The sequence below is a fragment of the Rattus norvegicus genome, chromosome 8, assembly GCF_021556685.1.
Source record: "Rattus norvegicus strain SHRSP/BbbUtx chromosome 8, alternate assembly SHRSP_T2T, whole genome shotgun sequence".
Classification (NCBI taxonomy): domain Eukaryota; kingdom Metazoa; phylum Chordata; class Mammalia; order Rodentia; family Muridae; genus Rattus; species Rattus norvegicus.
The window spans coordinates 87,282,501-87,304,273 of NC_141541.1; the positions used below are offsets into that span (position 1 = coordinate 87,282,501).

Genomic DNA, 21,773 nt, shown 5'->3' on the forward strand with positions numbered 1-21,773 from the left:
TTCTCTTTTCTCAACAGGATACTGTCATGGCCTTGAAGGCGCTATCTGAATTTTCAGCCCTTGTGTATAAAGAAAACAGAGATATGCAAGTGACCATCAAAGGGCCCAACGTACCGAAACCCATACGGTTCTGGATTGACTCACAGAACCTCTTTAAGCTTCACAAGGAAGAGGTACAGACGGGGTGGTCGTTAAAAGCTCTGTGTAGCTGCTTCTTTCTTCTGGAATACTACTTTAATGTCTTTTAAAGTTAATTTTAGTTCACTCCAACAAAGAGTTCTTCCCGGAGCTCCATAGAAAGATGAAGACGGGCTAGCCTGCTTTTGGTTGGATTTTCTGAACTAAGGAAGGGCGGAGGGGATGGGACCTTTGAGAGAAAGAAAGATGGGCAGAAGAGAAGATATGGACACGTGGCCAGTGGGGAGGAGCGATTCCTATGGAGTCTCTGCTTTGCACGGACACTGTGCTGGCTTAGAGGTGTCACTGCAGTTGTGCCTCAGTCCAAACACACTTTCCGCAGTTTGACCCAGGAGAAAACTGGCAGAGGGGCTGGCATCCAAACCCATTGGTTTATATACTTATTCTTTTCGACTATTATCTCTTGTTCTCTTAAATAAGTAGTGAGGATTGGGAGTAGAATCATTGTTATATCTAATTAATTAATTAGTTTTTCAAGGCAGGGTTTCTCTGTGTAGCTTTGGCTGTCCTGGAACTCATTCTGTATATCAGACTGGCCTTGAACTCACAGAGAACCACCTGCCTCTGCCTCTTGAGTGCTGGGATTAAAGGAGTGTTCCACCACCAGCTAATGTCGTCGTCGTCGTCATCATCATCATTATCATCATCACCACCACCATCATCACCGCCATGGTGATATGATGATGATGATGATTTTTCCTCTTTTTGAGGGAGGGTTTTGCCAGACAGCTCAAGGTAGCATAGAAGTCACTATGGAGTCCAGCAAGGCCTCCATCTTATAATTCTGCTGCCCCTGCCGCCAGGTTGCTGGGATGTACATTCTTTCTTTAAAATACAATAAAAGAGTATGCCAAACGCTAACTGCAGAAGGAGTCCTGACACAGGAATGGAAGGACAGAGCTAGGCAGAGTGATTATGTTCCGTTGTGTTCATGGTCGGCCCTGATGAAGGGAGGCCAGGGGAGACAGGCTTCAACTCCAACAGGAGGACAGCCTGTTGGGAGCACTGATTGTGTCTTCCCAAAGGCTTGGGGCAAAGGAGTTTGGCGGGCTTGGAGAGCCCTTCGCCCGGGTTACCTGGTTGGTGCAGAACCTTTGATAGTTGAGACCAGGCAGAACTCCCTGCATCCTCAAGATGACCTCTGCCTGTGGAAGGTTTGACACCCTCATTTTTCTCTCTCACCTTTATCTTTATCTCACCTTTAGCTTGCCCCGCTAGATCCCATTGCAGTCAATGTTTCTGCACATGGTTCGGGATTCGCTATTTGCCAGGTATGTCTATGTGATGGTCTATTTTTGTGGTTAAGTGTGACTTTTGTTAACAATCCTTTGCTAGACCTTTACTTTAGACAGCTTGTGGAGGTTTTTAATGAGGACTGGCGAGATGCCTCCTGGGGTAAAGATGCCGGTTGCCGAGCTTGAGTTTGATCCCTGAGACCCACATAGGGAAAGGAGAGAGAAAACCTACTACCTCATGTCGCCCTTTGACCTACACACATAAGCCATGGTATTCATACCCCCTCTCGATGAATTAATGAAAATATTATAAAAATAACAGATTTCAATGATTTACCTCTGTAACTTAGTCAAGATATGTCTCTTTCTTTAATAAGAAGTATAAGAGACATAACTAACTGAGACCAGACTAATCGTTTGTATGGACAATCTGCTTGAGAAACATCTCTTAGAGAATGCTTGCTTTTTGAAGTTAATATTGAAATCCTCCAGTGCGAGTTGTGTAAATAGTTGGGAAACCCCCTGTCTTCTCTTGAGACCAGGTCTTATTATGTAGACACAGCTAGCTGTGTACTATTGTAGCTCAGGCTGGTCTCAAACTTGATCCTTCTGCCTCAGTCTCCAATGTGCTTGGATTTCAGGCATGTGTCACCTTGCTTGGTGTCTACGTTTTTGTTGTACTCGAAAATACAGTTAAAAAAATTATGGTGTGGAGGGCTACAGAGATAGTTTGGTGGTTAAAGGCAAATGCTGGTCTTCAAAGGACCAGTTCCCAGCACCCGTGTCAGGTGGTTCACAGCTACCTACAACTCCAGCTCTAGAGGGATCCTGCACCTCTGGCCTCTGTGTGAAAGAACACACACACACACACACACACACACACAATTAAGATTTTAAATGCACCTAAAAATTATGTTGCTAGTTGATAGAATTTATACTGTGATGACCTGAGAACAAATATGTATTTGACTTGTAACTTCTTAATATTTATCTAAGAATATGCAGGTCAGTAGGGCTTCATAAGTTGCCTTGATACACAATATGTTCCTTTAAGGTAAAACCTCAGAAGGTAGCAAATTTAAAAATTAAAGCATGGTTATATTATGCTCAATGCCATGATATAGGAGGAAAATGCTCACAAACCTACTTTGAAGGCACAGCAAATGCTGCAATTAAAGGAGAGATAGCATGAAAAGTACTGACTGGAGAAATTGTACTGAAGACCTATACTTACTGTAGTGCCTTTAAAATCATCTTAATGGGAACCCTGGAGAATAAATGACAAGGCCAGAAGTGGTTATGTGCTTGAATGGGAACAAACCAAACAAGCACTTACAAGGTAATAAAATGGCTATGAGAGAGAAAAGATACTTTTAAAATTCTATATTAATTCTGTTAAGTAGTAGTTTTTGGCATGACATGTTCCTACGTGCTTACAACATATTTTGATCACATTCATACACTTAGTTACCCACACGTGTCCTGGCCATCGTCTCTCCCAGTTTGCCCCCATTTCCAAAATAGTCCAACGAAAAGGACTTTTTAAAAATCTGATACAATTACTTTTTCTTCTGAGAGAAGAGCATCTTCATTGGCTCTCTGGGCTGTGATAAAACACTGTGGCCAAAAGCAGCTTGGGAAGGCAGGGACTTGTATGGCTTCCACTTCCCAGGTACAGACCACCAACGAGGAAAGCCAGGGAAGGAACCTGGAGGCAGGAACTGAACAGTGGTCATGGAACAGTTCTGCTTACGGGCTTTCTCCCTTGGCCTCCTCAGCTTGCCTTTTTCCTACAACCTAGGACCACTTGCTCAGGTTAGCTGGGCCCTCTCATGCCAATCATTAATAAAATAATATCCCTCAGACATGGTCCCTGGCCAATGTAATCTGCAGACGCAATTCCTCTCTTTCCAGATGTCTACATTTGTGCCAAACTGAATCAAGTTAACCAGTGCAGGTCTGATTATTGCTAAACGGGGAAGACACACTTTGTCAAACAGATGTAATTTGGAAACTGCCAAACAATTCTTAAGATTTTTGGAAAGGATTATTTATTTTTGGTGCACGTGTGTATGTACGTGTTGGTGCACATGTACCTCTGTGCATGTGTGGAGGTCTGCTTTCTCCTGTCATTGTGGGTTCTGGGGAAGGAGTTCAGGGAGTCAGGTTGGCACAACAAGCGCTTTTATTGGCTGAGCCATCAATATGGCTCCCTAAGATTATTTCGTATGATAGTCAAGACACAGAGAGCATCTTTATAAAAAAAAGCAAGGAAAAATAATTATAATGAAATTTTTCAGTGAGATTAAAATAAAGATAGAGAATAATTTATGAGGTTATGTATGAAGAATCATGGGGAACTCTTATTCCCAAGACTGCTGTTTGATGCAAAACATAAATCCAAGAGTAACCGTGTAGCAGGTTTTAGACAAAATTGGAAACTTAGACTTGGTTGGAAACTATTATTGATCAGTGAAATATATATCAATATATCATTGTCATTGTCATATGTCATTGAAACCAAGTGATTATTGGAGGTTTGAAGGGCACTGGGAAACACAGATCCTTTGGTCAGATTGATCACTAGTCGAAGTCTGTATCAAAATTCAGAAGACAAGAGAGGAGGACTCACAGGCATTGCTCATGAAAGAGGGAAAAATGTAAAAATACCAATCACCCAGAAATGAGAATTAAGGTCCCTGTCTTAGTCAGGATTTCTATTCCTGTACAAACATCAGGACCAAGAAGCAAGTTGGGGAGGAAAGGGTTTATTCAGCTTACACTTCCACAGTGCTGTTCATCACCAAAGGAAGTCAGGACTGGAACTCAAGCAGGTCAGGAAGCAGGAGCTGATGCAGAGGCCATGGAGGGGTGTTACTTATTGGCTTGCTTCCTCTGGCTTGCTCAGCTTGCTTTCTTGTAGAACTCAAGACTACTAGCCCAGGGATGGCACCACCCACAATGGGCTGGGTCCTCCCGCCTTGATCACTAGTCGAGAAAATGCCTTACAGCTGTTTTCTTCAACCGAGGCTGCTTTATCTATGATAAATCCAGCTTGTGTCAAGTTGACACACAAATCCAGCCTGTAGAAACCCCCTTGTGAATATTTTTATAAGATCTCTGGGAAGTGTGCAGAGAGAGCTCTCGGGTTTGTTATGAATGTTTACCTACTGAGATATGAAAAGTCTAAGTCATGATGAATAAGTTCTTTTGAAATTCTGTGAGTGGATTGTTGGCTTTACTGTTGGACAAACTGTCAACCTCTATCCTTATAGATAGACGTTAGTCATTGCTCTAGTGCCAAGCCTAGTGAACTTGCTTATGATACTGGCCTCTAAAGAGACAGCTTCATGCATGGAAAGGCAGATGTGGAAAATAACAGAGAATTGCTCTCCAACTGTTCCAGGAATAATCCTAGTTAATATTATATTTAGTAATTAATTGTAGTTTGAAAAAAAAAAAGACTTGGAAAATGTCCAGAATAACACACCCAGAAAGAGCAAGTGACCGAATTTGTATTGTGGCAAAACGGAAAACTTAGATTGGAGGAGAGGAGGCTTAGCGAGAGATATTTTAAAGTGTTTAAATGCAAGAAAGGTACCAGATGTTTGCTTCTGTGGGGTGCATATGTTTTGTATATGTTTCAAGTAGAATTAAAAGGAAATTCAGTATTACACAGTCATATTAAGTTCTATGAACTCAGTTCCAAAATAAGTTCCATTCTCTTTGGGATGAGGCAGCCTAGGAAAATTTGAGCACATTCCTAAGCTTCTGATTTAGGGTGGCTTTGAGGAAGACTCTGGTCCTCACACGGCTCTGGTGTTCCCATGGCACAGCTCACGTCACAGACAGACACAGAGATGTGCTGGAGAAAGTCTCAGTTGACCTGAAATCTGTCATTTATTTTTATCATCTTTGAGAAATGGTTTATGGTGAAAAATAATTTCCCCCCGTTGGACAGGTGGTATTTGAATTTGACCTGCCTTACTGGAAGTTCTCAAGTCCCATTTGAGTAGCAAAGCATAGAAGTGAGTGAATGACAGCCCATCAGTCAAAGCTTTAAGGTTTCCCTTAGCTTTCCTTTATTTTTTTTAAAACATAAGGAGCATAACTTTATTTTTTTCACTTTATATATATATTAAAGATTTATTCATTTATCATATATAAGTACACTGTAGCTGTCCTCAGACACACCAGAAGAGGGCATCGGATCTCTTTACAGATGGTTGTGAGCCATCATGTGGTTGCTGGGAATTGAACTCAGGACCTCTGGAAGAACAGTCAGTGCTCTCCACCACTGAGCCATACCTCCAGCCCCCCCCTTTTTTTTAAAGATTTATTTATTTATCATATACAAGTACACTGTAGCTGTCTTCAGACACACCAGAAGAGGGCATCAGATCCCATTACAGATGGTTTTGAGCCACCATGTGGTTGCTGGGAATTGAACTCAGGACCTCTGGAAGAACAGTCAGTGCTCTTAACCACTGAGCCATCTCTCCAGCCCCACTTTCCTTTATTTTTAAACCTGAGGGGATGCTTTGCATTCCTGGAGAAGACAGTCCACAATCGGCCCTGCTGTTCTGACATTTTGTATTACCTAATAATGTTCTCACTAAAAATGACAAACCTTTATAAAAGCATTGGATAACTTGCTTTCTTAGCTGGTGTTTGTTCTTTAAAGTTTGAAAACCATAATTTTAATTGGTTTTATCACAGAAGAATTAGTACCTACTATTTAGACTATTGCAAACAGCTTACTACTGTTAATTAGTCACATAGGCGGTTTCAAAAAGTGTGTTTGATGAGGGATGAGAGTTCTGCTCATCTGTATTTAGAATGTAGTTGGAAATCTTGGTGGTTTCATAAAGGGGTGGCTGTCATCTCTTCAACGTCCGTAACTTCACTTAATCTAATTAAAAAAATTTTTTTTTAAATTGCAGCTTAATGTTGATTATAACGTGAAAGCTTCAAGTTCTTTTAAGAGACGGAGATCTATGGAAAATCCAATCGGTTTTGATTTAGACGTCGACGTGAATGATGAGCATGACCTCAGATACATGAAACTGAATGTGTGCACAAGGTAGGTGGTATCCGTTGACGGCTCCTTTTAGAAAGTAGACTTGAAGGTTCAACTTGTATGGTTACCCAGGGAGACCATTGGAGGAGTCTCTATCTCCACTCCACAGATTTCAGACTGGAAGTGCAGGCAACTATGTTTTAAGCCCTTCTTAGGTAGGCTAAAAATGTTCACAGGTTTTCTTTGTACTTATAACAAATGTGGAGAGAAGTAAATACTTTTAAAATTGTTTTGTTTCATTGAGGGAGTCTGAGCAAGCCCTGAGCGAGCATGTTGTTGACACGGGGATTAGTGTGTCCATGACCCGATTCCTCTCAATCCGTGGAACACGCAAAGCCTCTGCTGTTTTAAGTGTAAACGGTGACAGTATGTGCAAAAATGAACAACAGCAACTTTCTCTGACGCGGCCTTCTGCTGAGAGGTGCTAAGCCATACCCCTGTGCTACATATAATACAAGTACTGACGCTCCTGTCTGCATTGTTTAATGGCGCTACTTTACATGTGCTGGGAAATGAACCCAGGTCCTCCGGAAGAGCAGCCAGTGCTGTCAACAACCTGGCTATCTCTCCAGCCCCTAAAATGTTATTGTTTGTTGATCCTTGCTGCGTTTTTGATATGTCTCTGTGAGTGCATGCATGGGGCATGGTGTGCACAAAGAAGTCAGAGATCAGCTTTCTGGAGTTGATTCTTCCCTTACACCTTGGGCTCTATGGCTTGTGTGGCAAACATTTTTACCGAGTGAGTCTTTTAGTCATCAACTTTCAAACAAGAACCCCAGCACCAGTTGTAGCATACTCTCCTAGGAGTTGATGGCTGGGGAGGTCTCAGAGGACCTCCCAAGTGGGCAGGCTATATTGCCATTACCCTTGGCTGCTCATCAGAACTAGATGGTAAGACCCGGTTGATGAAGACATCACACATTCTGGTTACAGGAGATAGAGAAATGCAGGTGGACTGAGCTGGATGCTCTCTCCTTTCTGGATAGTATTCATTCTGCAGGGAGGTGCGATGTAGGGTGTAGGGGTAGAACTCTCACCAGTGATCTCCCCTGCTGTAGATCCTGTGCCTTACAATTCTAACCCACAGCAAGACATACCCACTGATGTGATAATGGTGCAAACATTTGAGGGACAGGTGGACACTTTATGATTGTATTTGAGGACCAAGTGAGGGAGTACACATCAAATGCTATAAACCTAGTCAAAATCCTGGGGTGGGTGGTGATAAAAATATAAGCTAATAGAACTTAAGTCTAACTTAGGAAAACTGTAAAATATTGAACCTTTTTTTTAATGCTACACATGGTTATTCTCTGTTGAAATAATTTCATTTTGGCTTCAGATTTACCTTTAACTTTTGGTCCAAAATTTATAACAGCATACAAACCTAGCAAAAAGAATAGTTCTTTTAGATACTGAAAATACCCCACTTTAGAAGATTCTGGTTTTGGGTAATTGTGTGCTGGTAAAACTGAAGCTGCCAGAAGTGGTTCTTAGATTGGTCTAAATCTTAAGCACTTGAGAGTCTCATCTCTGCAGACATGCTCACCTCACAGAAGAGTTGTGAGGCTGTCTTCTCCAGCCTCCTGGTTATCCTTGTGCACATGACTTTGAGAACAACCGTGAGAAAGTTCTTGAATCAAGAGGCTTCACAAGGGGTTGGGGATTTAGTTCAGTGGTAGAGCACTTGCCTAGCAAGTGCAAGGCCCTGGGTTCGGTTCTCAGCTCTGGGGGCAGGGGGGGAGTGGGGGGAGAAAAACTATTCACTGACTTTAAAAAAAAAAAAAGAGGCTTCACAAATTTTCCTTTGTCAGTCCGTCTTCTCACCCCAGCATTGCTTGGTGTTGAGAAAGAGGTAACTGTCAAACGCCCTGGCGTCTAGGACCTGCTGTCTACTCTTCACGTAGCTCAGGGCATTGTGTTTGAGCTCAGCTTGTTGTAGGGCCGGAAGCCACTGGTGCTCAGTGAATGCCATCTCTGCGTGTTGATCTAGGCACTCGGCTTCCTTAGGCACGGTGTGAACCAAGTTTCCCCATCATTTACCACTGTCTGTTGTATCTTTGGATCTTGCCATTTGACTGAGATGAAACATCCCCTGTGTTTGCCCCATTCCCCCGCCCCTTCTTGAGCATTCTGACCAGTGGTTGGGGCTATCTGCAATTCTGTAGTATCTTCCTTCTCAGCTGGAGAGGAAACAGAACCTCCATTATTCTTTACTTGCAACTGGTCTCTATCAAAGAATAAAAACATCAAGATATAATTATTCAATGTCAGCAGAGGAACCTATGTATATCACAAACCTGTATGTCAGACATTAAACAAAATCTTTACATGCATCTCATTTAGGCCTTACTAGAATAGATCTAGTCAGTCAGTAATTCCACCCCTGCTTTTCTCTTTCATTGATTGATTGATTGATTCATTCACTCATCAAAGAGTGGCCGACTATCCTCTGTGTGTCAGGCAGGGGTCTACACCGGGTGGCCAAGTGATAGTTCTCTTCATCTGTTGGTTTAAGCAGCATAGGTTGGTACTGCCAACTATTGAGAGAATGTCAATGTTTTGAGAAATATTTAGTTTAGAACCAGTACAAAGAACTGTTAGAATCTATTGAATGGTTATGCCCCGTACCTGCTACAGCCTGTGAGCACAAACCTACTTCCCTTCAGGCCCTTCATCCCATTTAAGGAACCGCGTTACCTCTTATTCTGTGTGTCACCACAAGTTACAAAACTACCAGAGCTTTAAGAAAACATGGTTTGCATTTTCCTATAGTGAATTTTACCTGTGCTTGAACAGTGTTTAGAGTACTATTTGGTAGTGTTAAGTTTTACATAAGGATCTGTGTTGAAGTTTTTTCTAAAGGTTTTCTTTTCCTCCTTCTGTCTTTCACTGATGCAGTCATTTAGGCCCAGGAAGGACTGGCATGGCCCTTCTGGAGGTGAACCTTCTCAGTGGATTTACTGCAACTTCAGATTCAATTCCTCTCAGTGAGATACTGAAGAAAGTGGAATATGAACCCGGGAAGCTCAACCTTTATTTAGATCATGTAAGTAGTAAGATGTTTCAGAAACCCTTATTGGTGAAGGTGTACTGTGTTTAGAAGCCTGCTGAGTCATTATTATTTCAGCTTTTTGCCTTTGAATGATTTTGATGTGGTAACCAGATGTTTTTCTCCTTTAAGAGACATCACTGGGCTGAGATGGCTCAGTGGGTAAGAGCTCTTTCTGTGCAGTGTGATGGACTGAGTTCCAGTCTCCAGGAACCTTACAAAAAGCTGGGCATGACTACACATGCTTGGAACCCCATCATTGTGGAGGGCAGAAATAGGAGGGTCACTGGGCTTTACCGGCTGTCAGCCCAGCTCCAGGTTCAGCGGGAGATCCTGGGTCATAAGTGGAGATTGATAAAATAGAATGCCTGGTGCCCTTTTCTGGCTTCCACATGCATGGGTGAATGCCAAATACACACATACCACACATACATACACATACCACAGATACACTCACAAGTTTAAAAAAATATATCACTATGAAATTAGCGAGAGTTACTGTTAATGAGGAGCTCAAGGAAGGTCTTTCTACAAAGAGCTCAGTAATTGCCTATTTGAGAATTATGTATATATATATTATACATATATTCATATAAACATATTATACAATCATTTGGAAGATAACTAATTTTTTGCATGTACATTTGGTGTGCATGTGTATGTGGAGTTCATAAATTGACACTGGCTGTCTTCCTCCATCACTCTACCTAATTGTTTTGAGTTAGGATCTCTCAGTGACCCTGGGGCTTATGGCTCATATAGGCTGGCCAGTCAGTGAGCTCCAAGGATTTGTCTGTCCTCGTCTCCTGAGTGCTGGATCACAGGAACATGGTGTCGTGCTTGGCTTTTGTATGTGAATTCCAGAGATCTGAATTTAGGACCTTTTGTTTTAAGAGACACTTCACGGAGTTCTTTCCATTGCCGTGATAAGCAGTTTCTTTTTAAATGGTTTTCCCTTTTTGATTAGTATTTATAATTGGACAAACAAGGCAACAGGCTTGATTATGGCAACTTCATGTGTATGTGGTTTTATAAATCTCCCTTCCCCATTGTCTTCCTCTATGACCCCGCTCACTCTGCTAATGGTATCCTCCCCTCCGTTTCATTTCACATATATTCTGTCACCCTTTCCTCACAGTAGAATCCTTTGCCCCCCTTTCATGGTCTCCCCCCTAATGCGTCTTACATCCACTCCTGTGCATAAACATGTGTACAAATCAAAATCTAGGATCTTCAGATGAGTGAAAGCTCATGGTGTTTGTTGATCATTCTGGGTCTGACTTTGTTTAACACAATGATTTCCAGTTCCACCCCTTTACCTGCAAATACCGTGATTTAATTTTTTTTTTAAGGCCGAGCTGACCTTTTGTTGTGTATGGAGGCCTCACATTTTCTTCATCCATCTGCTGATGGCCATCTAGGCTGTTTCTATTTCTTTTCTATTATGAACAGTGCAGGAAGAAACATGAATGGGCAGGTTGTTGTTGAGTTAGAATCCTTTCCGTACATACTTAAGAGTGGTTTATCTGTGTCATGGGGTAGTGTGTCTGTGTGGTGTGTATTTTTACAGGTAATATATACATATGCACACATATACTATACACACATACACTTTTAGAAAGATCTATACTGATTTCCATGATTGTTGGCCCAGTTTACATTTTCACAGCAGTAAATCAGGGTCCTTTATAGAAATAGATGGCAGTCCCTCATGAGTTGTGGCAACCCTTCACTGGGGTCTCTCTGGAAGGCTTCTATGGACTGGCCACTGTCTCCGATTCATTAGCAGCAGCTAGAATTGAGATGCTCTGCCTGGGACACATATTTGGGTGGTCCCAGGAGCAGGTTCCCTGTTTGCTACATGATTCTAAGTCTTAAGCATCCCTTTTAGTAAAAGAGGACTAAGGGTCATTCCTATGTTCTAAGTGTTGTTTTAATGAATTTAAATGAGATAAATGTATAGTAAGTTTTTAACAGTACTACCTGACATTCAGACATCTCCCCAGATATTAGTTTCTATTTATTTCCTAAAATGAAAGAAAAATTAGTGTCTCAGATATTTTTATGAACACTCAGTGTGCCAACTTCTTCAACTCTTTTATTATTATTATTATTTTTATAGGTAAATGAAACCCAGTTTTGTGTTAAAATTCCCACTGTGAGAGACTTCAAAGTTTCAAATATTCGAGATGGTTTGGTATCTATAGTGGATTACTATGAACCAAGTAAGTGAATCTGGGGTTCCTAAGACTTTGGGAATCAAGCCGGGTAATTTACTCATTTAAAAGGACATCTCATGGGATTAGTTTTGTGGGTCAGTTGTTTGGGAGGAGAAAGTGTAGCTGGAGGAGATGCAGGAGGAAGGCTGTCTGTACATGAAGACTACTGAGAATTTAGAAGGCTCACATGGCATCATGGAGTATAGGAATGTTAAAAAGTGATATTCCGCACACAGTGCTTAGGAGTGCGTTTACAGCTTATGCTATAATTACAAACTTCACAAGGAAGCCCGGCAGTGTCCAGTTATGTTTCATTTCCAAGGTTTTACTTCTTTCCAAGCCCCCACTCTATCTGACCCCCGAGGCGAAGGAGGCATTCCTCAGGAATGGACTGATACCATGGGGTTTAGTTCTTCACCAGGAACTAGAGAGTTTTGGTAAAACTTGTGCATTATAATTTTTTTTACTTTTTTTTTTCTGTCAAGAGAAACTGAGTGCTTGGGATGATAGCTTGAGCATCTTTGGTTTGACTGGTGACATGTTATTTTATAAAATAGAAATGATCTAGACCATGAAAGGAGTCAGCTGACCTGGCAGGCTACCAAATTAATTATGAAAAATTGAACTCAGACTGAGGCTGCGTGAGTGTATAGCTGCAGCCACGGTTTCTAATATTCAAGTTTTATTCTGCATAAGGACTCACAGTCCTTCAGGGATGTTGGAATGCATGAAGGTGAGCAGGACTGTGTGTCAGGTAATTGCAGGTAATGTCTCTCCATGTACGGTGAAGCAGCTCACCGTTATGGTGATGCTGACAGAGTGAGTATTCGAGACAAAGGTATAGTGCCAGGCAGTTCTGTCTCCTGGGACAAAGCCCAGCCCCTCCTGTCCTTTGTTTCCAGCTGCCATTGATGAGGATGCCCCCAAGGTTTTGTGGGATATTTGGATAACAGGTGTAGGACCCTTTTCCTGAAGCAAAGGGATAGGATATACTGTGGGGACCTAATGACAGTCCCTTGCTATCCAAAGTTGCAAAAATCCCACAGCTCATAGCCTTCAGGTGCATACAAAATATTTTAAGCATTCAATAAATGAAAAGATTCAAGGTATATGTATATATGTAATAGATGTTTTAGTATATATATATATCAAATATTTATATACATTTATTATATTATATATACTTATATGTGTTTATATAAATATATACTTTGTGGAAAACAACTTACTTATGAGGGAATTCTTTTACACAATGAAATTAAGAAAGATAGTAAAATTTAAGCCTACTAATTTTTAAAAGTATTTGAAAATACATTTGTGATATTTAAAAAAAAAGGAAAAAATTAAAAATAAAATTTTATTAGAACTATAAAATGAAATGCTTTGTGTTTTAGCGAGCTTTTTAATAATGTGAGATGTACCTTATATAGTTTTTAAAATAGCATTGATACTATAAATCGTACCACAAATTGAGTGGTTATTAGTATGCATTTAGTGTCTTAGAAACATTGAAACCAAGCTGGTTTTGTTTTGGTGAGTTCATTATATTGCGATAGGTTATTTTTGCAGTTTAAAAACATCAGTGTGTGCTATGAATTGTCCCTGGGGTGAGCAGTGTTGGATAATGCGTCCCTGTTTAACAGCAGGAATAGACTTCCCATCATCTTTGGAGTCTCTTAGTAAAGCCTGGGTTAGTCACTCTTCCCAGGAATTCTAATGGAGTAGAGAATATCATCCCCAAACAAACTCCTGAGAAGATTAAGTGAACCAGGATTTAAAACTCTCCCTGCTTCAGTTAGATATGAGTGTCTGCAGCTGCTGCTTGTTCTCTGCCTTTTACTGCTGGCCAACAGCTTGTAGATGGGTTGGGCTGGACACATTGTTTCTCGGTGTTTGTTTACCATCTGTGCCCCCCTTTTGAGCACTGCATTTGTTTCTGATAAAGAAAAAATAAACGATGTGAAGAGTAACCACCTCGTGATACACTTAAGCTCTGCAAGAGCACTGCTCCTCAGCCAGAGACATAACCTGGATGTCTGCCTCTTTAAACAGGTAGACAGGCTGTGAGAAGCTACAACACCCAGATGAAGCTGTCCTCATGTTACCTCAGTGCTGACCCCAACTGCAGATCATATATGGACAGAGCCACGGACTCCCTTCGCCATTCTTCGAGCCTTCTCGTCCTTTGTTCCACCCTTCTGTACTTTGTACAACATTGATTATGATTTATTTTTCAAGGACTCCATCTAAAACTAGCATTTCCAGAAAGTCAAGTGTGATTGCTTTCTTTCTACAGCTGATGATTGCCTCTGACAGTTCTGAAAACCAATCGTTTCCCTTTCTTGGGGGGGACCTGGGGGAAAGTCTGTGATAGGCCGGAGCTTGTGTTAGCATGTAAAACAATTCACCCAATCTTTGTGTGGAAGATGGCCAGAATGAGGACACTGTGTCTCTCTTCATTTCCCCTTCTCTAAGAAAGTTTATTAGACGCATTTGTTTTCTCTAGAATAAAAGTGTTATTTTCCATTACTCGTGTTTTGTAAAAGATGTGAGTGGCCGGGGGCTCTTGCACATCCAGTGCTTCAGCGTTTGCTCTGGTGTTAAAGCTGCAGCAGGAGGTTCTTACTCTCTATTCCTTCCATGTCTGGGCTGCCTCTGCCGCAGGCTCATCCCACTGTCTCAGTGAACTCTGTGATCAGCACACTGACTCTTTTTTAGAATGCAGGGAGTGAGTTTTTAAAAGTAAAACGGTCTCTTTCTGCTCCAAGTCTGCTGACATGCCCCAGACTTTGCTCTCCCCAGTTTCTTTATAGAGAGACTGAATTTTCCTGTATCATGCTGCTCAGGGGGTGACAACACTGAAAGCTGCCTTCAAGGGTTGCTGGGGGGTGTTCTCTACCATCGTGGCGGTAGCTCCACTCTGGCTCTGCTTCAGGAGTGCAAGCTGGAGAGCCCCGTGACGTCTGCCCATGCGTCTTTGCCTGGAAGGGCTCAGTCCAGGAGACACTACGAACCGAGGGTATAAGAAATATTGCAGGTGTCACAGCCTGCCCATCTCCCTGGGAAGCTGAGGTTGAAGATCTCAGAGAGTCTGGACATAATTCTGTCCTGAAGTTCTGTAGTGCTGACCCTGGCTTCTGTTCAGTCCCTTCCAGCCACAGGGTCTGGGCACTGGGCTGTCAGATGTCCAATGATGCTTCGAATCATTAAGGAGATTCCTGTATTCTGAGTTAAGTTTACTCTGGAGTATGGGATCTATTTATTTTTGTGAGCATTTAAAGAAAGATTCTCTCCTCACCTCTTCATTCCTTCTCTCCCCCTTTCTCTTCCTTCCAGCTTTCCCTTTTGAGTATCCTGAAATAGGTTACATATGTAAAAATTAAAAGATTTTAAAAAAAATCAATCTAAGAAGTTGTTTGATTTTGCTCTTTATTTTTGGTTGTGAGCCTAGCCTTTAACGGCTGAGCCATCTCTCCAGCCCTGATTTTGCTCTTTAATTCTGTTTTTTTTCTCTCTCTCAAGTGGATATATAGTTACATGGACTCTAAAGAGTTTGCTTTATAATATTTTCAGCTATTAAAAAATATCTATTAATGGCAGATTAGAAACTGCCTCTGTGTGAACAAGGGCCAGGATAAAAAGACTAGACTCTTCCTATGACAGAGGGGAAAAAGAAAGAAGCTGAGGGGAGACACTTGAAATCCTCTGCAGAAATGCTTCACTCCTTCTTTAAAAGGGGAACGAGAATACCCTTGGGAGGGAATAGGGAGGCAAAGTATAGAACAGAGGCTGAAGGAACACCCATTCAGAGCCTGCCCCACATGTGGCCCATACATATACAGCCACCAAACTAGATAAGATGGATGAAGCAAAGAAGTGCAGGCCTACAGGAGCCGGATGTAGATCTCTCCTGAGAGACACAGCCAGAATACAGCAAATACATAGGCGAATGCCAGCAGCAAACCACTGAACTGAGAACAGGACCCCCGTTGAAGGAAACAGAGAAAGAACTGAAAGAGCTTGAAGGGGCTTGAGACTCCATATGAACAACAATGTCAACCAACCAGAGCTTCCAGGGACTAAGCCACTACCCAAAGACTATACATGGACTGACCCTGGACTCTGACCTCATAGGTAGCAATGAATATCCTAGTAAGAGCACCAGTGGAAGGGGAAGCCCTTGGTCCTGCCAAGACTGAACCCCCAGTGAACGGGATTGTTGGGGGGAGGGCGGTAATGGGGGGAGGGTGGGGAGGGGAACACCCATATAGAAGGGGAAGGGGAGGGGATAGGGGGATGTTTGCTTGGAAACCGGGAAAGGTAATAACAATTGAAATGTAAATAAGAAATAACCAATTTAATACAGATGGAGAAAAAAAAAAAAAAAGAAATCCTCTGCAGAGAAGCAGGCAGGCGCTCGACTACTACGATTGACAAGTAAGCAAAATGCAGCAGGGTTAGCAGTGGCTCCCAGACAGGTACCTTCCCCGCCTGGACACAGGTGTCATAGAATAACAGGCCTGGGGCTGTCAGACAGGTGCTAGGCTGGGTACAGCATGGATGGATGTGGGCAGTCACTACCCTTGTAGATCCACTGCCTTGGTGAGGAACAGCTGGAGAACTCAAGAAGTGCGCTGATCTTGGAGCAGGCGGACAAAGAAAAAGAAGAAAGAGAAACAAACACAGAACAGCTGTGCGTCAGCTGGGACGGTGCACAGGGACCTCGACACAGTCAGAGCCCTGGGCAGCGGCTGAGTCCAGTGCAAAGTGTGAGTCCCGGCTGGCTCTCCACACCGCAGCAGCCATGTTGTAACTGGGGAGCACTGAGGGGACTCGCACTAGGGAACCCCTGCAGACAGTGGAGTTCCACACAATGGACACTAAGGACGTCAGCCCTCTATAGCCTGCAGAACATAAACCAATCAAGGGAACGGCGGAAGAAACCACATTCAGACCCAGCAGGAAAAACACCAGCCAATGGCATAGTTTATTCTGTCTCATGGAATTTCTTATTTTCACTTTTACCGTTTACTTACTTATACGTTTGTACTTAATAGTTTAGTGTTTTAAAAATTTTGGTTGTAACCAATGGCTTATGCTCTAAGATCAAGAATCGACAAATGGGATCTCATAAAACTGCAAAGCTTCTGTAAGGCAAAGGACACTGTGGTTAGGACAAAACGGCAACCAACAGATTGGGAAAAGATCTTTACCAATCCTACAACAGATAGAGGCCTTATATCCAAAATATACAAAGAACTCAAGAAGTTAGACCACAGGGAGACAAATAACCCTATTAAAAAATGGGGCTCAGAGCTAAACAAAGAATTCACAGCTGAGGAATGCCGAATGGCAGAGAAACACCTAAAGAAATGTTCAACATCTTTAGTCATAAGGGAAATGCAAATCAAAACAACCCTGAGATTTCACCTCACACCAGTGAGAATGGCTAAGATCAAAAACTCAGGTGACAGCAGATGCTGGAGAGGATGTGGAGAAAGAGGAACACTCCTCCGTTGTTGGCGGGGTTGCAGACTGATACAACCATTCTGGAAATCAGTCTGGAGGTTCCTCAGAAAATTGGACATTGAACTGCCTGAGGATCCAGCTATACCTCTCTTGGGCATATACCCAAAAGATGCCCCAACATATAAAAAAGACACGTGCTCCACTATGTTCATTGCAGCCTTATTTATAATAGCCAGAAGCTGGAAAGAACCCAGATGCCCTTCAACAGAGGAATGGATACAGAAAATGTGGTACATCTACACAATGGAATATTACTCAGCTATCAAAAACAATGACTTTGGGGGTGGGTATTTAGCTCAGTGGTAGAGCGCTTACCTAGGAAGCGCAAGGCCCTGGGTTCGGTCCCCAGCTCCGAAAAAAAGAACCAAAAAAAAAAAAAAAACCAATGACTTTATGAAATTCGTAGGCAAATGGTTGGAATCACAGAAAGACACACATGGTATGCACTCATTGATAAGTGGCTATTAGCCCAAATGCTTGAATTACCCTAGATGCCTAGAACAAATGAAACTCAAGACGGATGATCAAAATGTGAATGCTTCACTCCTTCTTTAAAAGGGGAACGAGAATACCCTTGGCAGGGAATAGAGAGGCAAAGATTAAAACAGAGACTGAAGGAACACCTTCAGAGCCTGCCCCACATGTGGCCCATACATATACAGTCACCCAATTAGACAAGATGGATGAAGCAAAGAAGTGCAGGCCTACAGGAGCCGGATGTAGATCTCTCCTGAGAGACACAGCCAGAATATAGCAAATACATAGGCGAATGCCAGCAGCAAACCACTGAACTGAGAATAGGACCCCCGTTGAAGGAATCAGAGAAAGAGCTGGAAGAGCTTGAAGGGGCTCGAGACCCCATATGTACAACAATACCAAGCAACCAGAGCTTCCAGGGACTAAGCCACTACCTAAGGACTATACATGGACTGACCTTGGACTCTGACCTCATAGGTAGCAATAAATATCCTAGTAAGAGCACCAGTGGAAGGGGAAGCCATGGGTCCTGCTAAGGCTGAATCCCCAGTGAACTAGACTGTTGGGGGAGGGCGGCAATGGGGGGAGGGTGGGGAGGGGAACACCCATAAGGAAGGGGAGGGGGGAGGAGAATGTTTGCCCGGAAACCGGGAAAGGGAATAACACTCGAAATGTATATAAGAAATACTCAAGTTAATAATAAAAAAAAAAGATTGCACTGTGAGACAAAAAATTTTTTTTTGGTTGTATCTCACTTGAACAAGACTTTATACTCTTCCTTTTCTGCACCTATGATATTTCTCTACCATAACTCAGACCTCTAATGCATAGATTATCTCTCATTTATAATTTTACTTCTCTTTCTCTCCTCTCCCCATCCCACTTCCTTCTCCTTTATTTCTCATTCCTATTTTTAGCTCTAAGAAACTATAAACAACATCTTCCCTGGTAAGTACTCAGGTGCGGGGTCTCTGAAGTGTAGCAGGACCAGAAGTGAAGGACCCCGTCTCCCACTACATGGGAACTACAGTCACATTGTGTCTGCTACTACGACTAGATTTCCCTAGTCAGTGGGGGCATGAATGCTAATGGAGACACCCACCAGGAAGGCTGCAGGAAGAAAGGAGCTGGGTAAAGATATGCTCTCCCCTTTCCTGCCCACAGAACCCTGTACTCACCAGTGGACCTTATATTCTGCAATAATCCATTACGCTCATGGTCTACTGATATGTGCTTGGAAACAGGTTGGAAAGGCCACGGGAATGTGAATTGTCTTTGTGTAAAACAGGTTTCCTCATTTAAAAACTAGAGTTCAGTTGCCAGACATGTACAGGTCAGTTTATAGAGTGCTTGCCTGGCATGCATGAAACCCTGGGTTTGAGGACTACCACTGAGTCAAATTGGGCATAATGGTCCACAGCTGTAATCCCGGGACTCAAATAGATGCAGGGGGAGCAGAAGCTGAAGGTCATCATTCATTAGACTGAATGAGTTTGAGGCTAGCCTCGGCCACATGAGATCGGGTCTTAGAAAAACAAAAGAACAAAGCCAACACACACACACACACACACACACACACACACACACACACACACACACACACACACACACACATGCAACCCAAGGCAAGACAAAACAAAACATCCTAGAATTCAGGTTGGGGATGCAGCTCAGTGGTAGACAGCTTTTAGCATGCTCCATGCTCAGTGAGGCCTTGGGTGTTGTCCCTGATCTTCAGCTCTCCAAGAACCCAACCAATTAGACAAACAACAGCTAAAATTAAAATGGTTTTGTAAAGTACCTCTTTAGCTTTCCAAGTCCTGGTTTACCTCGTATCTCTCTTTTATTTTCAATTTATTAAGAGTGAGCAGGGGAAGGACAAGGCTGAGGTGGCACTTCCTCATGGCTTAACTGCAAATAGAACTTTTATTCACCTGACGTAATTGTCGTCTCAGAGGTTTGTTGCTGAATAAGCTCACCCTTTCTCCTTCTTTCTGAACTCTGGCTGGCTGTTACAACTCAGCTGTTCTGGCTTAAACTCCTCTCCATGCTGACTGATTCAATCTGGCTTCTCTTAAGTTTCTCACTGAATTGTTCAGCTTGGCCTCAATCTAACTCTAGCCATTCATTCTCTTATTCTCTGGTTTCAGCCACCTCTGCTGACCCGCACTGAATCGCATGAACTCGTCTCCATGGCACTGCACTCACTGCCTTGACTCCCAACTGACTGACTCTCCCTGCGATGTTCTTACATAGCTGCTCTTCCCCGTGCTGTCCATGTGAGAGTTGGACGTATCCTAGCTCTGACCATTCTGTCAGATCTTTCTCTGATTCATCACTTTGTCTGTCCTTCAATTAAACATCACTTTCAAACATGGCTGCTTCCTTCTGCAAACTAACTTTACCTCCATTGTTAGGAATTAAAGGTGTGTACTAAAGGTGTGTCTGTGAAGGATTTATTTAGAAGGATTAAAGGTGTACCATTCTAGCTGGATCACATAGACCTAGAAGGTCTCTGGATGTGATCCCTTACCAGAGCAGCCATGTTGCTGGGTTAAAATTCCTCTACACTTAAGGGTTGGTCTTAGAAAGTTTGTTCTGCCACAGCAGTGAGTTAGAAATGACTGGGAGGCCCCGTGCAGAAGAACTGGAGGGCTGAGTGGAGTGGTAATATGTTAATGATGAGCAGGAGGGATGTTTTTGTCACTCTTATGAGCACAGATATTTAAAAATGTGTTTTTCCTTCAGTTTGCTTTGGCTGATCCTTGACCATTGATTTCATTTAGTAATGTGGTCTGATCCAAGCTCCCACTGCCTAGGAAACTAAAGATACCACTGAAGATGCCCTTCCACTTGCCTGTCTGCTGGTTCTCTAGACTGAATACTGTGATAACCAATGGGTAAACAGACCAGGACAGTGCTTCTCTGTGTTTCCCACCTCACTGCATTTTGTTCTGAAAAAGATGGAGACTAAGGTTCCCGGCGAGGGAGATGCTGTCTTGACCACAGCGCTCCATTGCACATTATGTTCATGCTACTTTTCAAAATGCTCTGTGGGTTAGCATTTTAGCTGTATGTCTTAGGGTTTTACTGCTGTGAACAGACACCATGACCAAGGCGGCTCTTATAAAGGACGACATTTAATTGGGGCTGGCTTACAGGTTCAGAGGTTCAGTCCAGTATCATCAAGGCGGGAGCACGGCAGCATCCAGGCAGGCATGGCACAGGAGCTGCTGGGAATTCTACATCTTCATCCAAAGAAGGCTAGGGAGCAGACTGGCCCCTACATGGTTAGGGAGGGTCTCATTGCCTAGCCCAATGACAATGACACACTTCCTCCAACAAGGCCATACTTCCTAAGATTGCCACTCCCTGGACCAATCATATTCCAACCATCACCCTGTAAAATGGAAAGAGTTACGCTCATGTGGGCTCCTCAGATGCACAGCTTTCCCTTGTTTACTTCCTCAGGCAACAGTGCAGACGGCACGTGGGAATTTTCAGAGTTGTAGGTGTAACTCCAGATCCTCTCCAGTTGTTCCTGGGTTTATTTTTTATTTTACAGTTTCTGAATTCATGCTTATCCTGTATGTCCATTGATATAGTTATATTTTTCCTGGCCAATATATCATCAGTTGTCTTTTTTTTGACACAATACTTATTTATTTGACCTTTCTGACTGTCCCATGACATAGAAAATGGTGCTATAATTGTTTTTTGTCTCTCTTGTTTTAAAGAGGACCAGCATTCCATCCTGCTGGCATGCACCCTGGAGTCCTTTATAACAACCCTCTTTTCTTCTGATTTGCTTAGTTGAACTACTGATGCTCCTATAAAGAGAAGCTGCACATTTTGCTTTTAGACTTTCCAGTTTAAGGATGATAAGGATTTTGAGTCTTTTAAATTGTGACAGTGGCTCACTCAAGTACTGTTACGCATTCTTAAGGCATTGTTCTCACATGGTAAATTTAGGATACGCACAG

General features: G+C 42.6%; 1 protein-coding gene across 1 annotated transcript in view; it reads left to right on the forward strand.

The window, feature by feature from the left end:
* Cd109 (CD109 molecule) overlaps positions 1-14,313 on the forward strand; it is a 108,135-nt gene extending 93,822 nt beyond the window's left edge. Inside the window, 6 exon segments of the mRNA NM_001108771.2 lie at positions 18-173; positions 1,404-1,469; positions 6,377-6,516; positions 9,415-9,562; positions 11,688-11,790; positions 13,837-14,313. Of these exon segments, the coding sequence (NP_001102241.2) occupies positions 18-173; positions 1,404-1,469; positions 6,377-6,516; positions 9,415-9,562; positions 11,688-11,790; positions 13,837-14,003 (780 nt within the window). The 3' untranslated portion in view covers positions 14,004-14,313.
* The last annotated feature ends 7,460 nt before the right edge of the window (positions 14,314-21,773 follow it).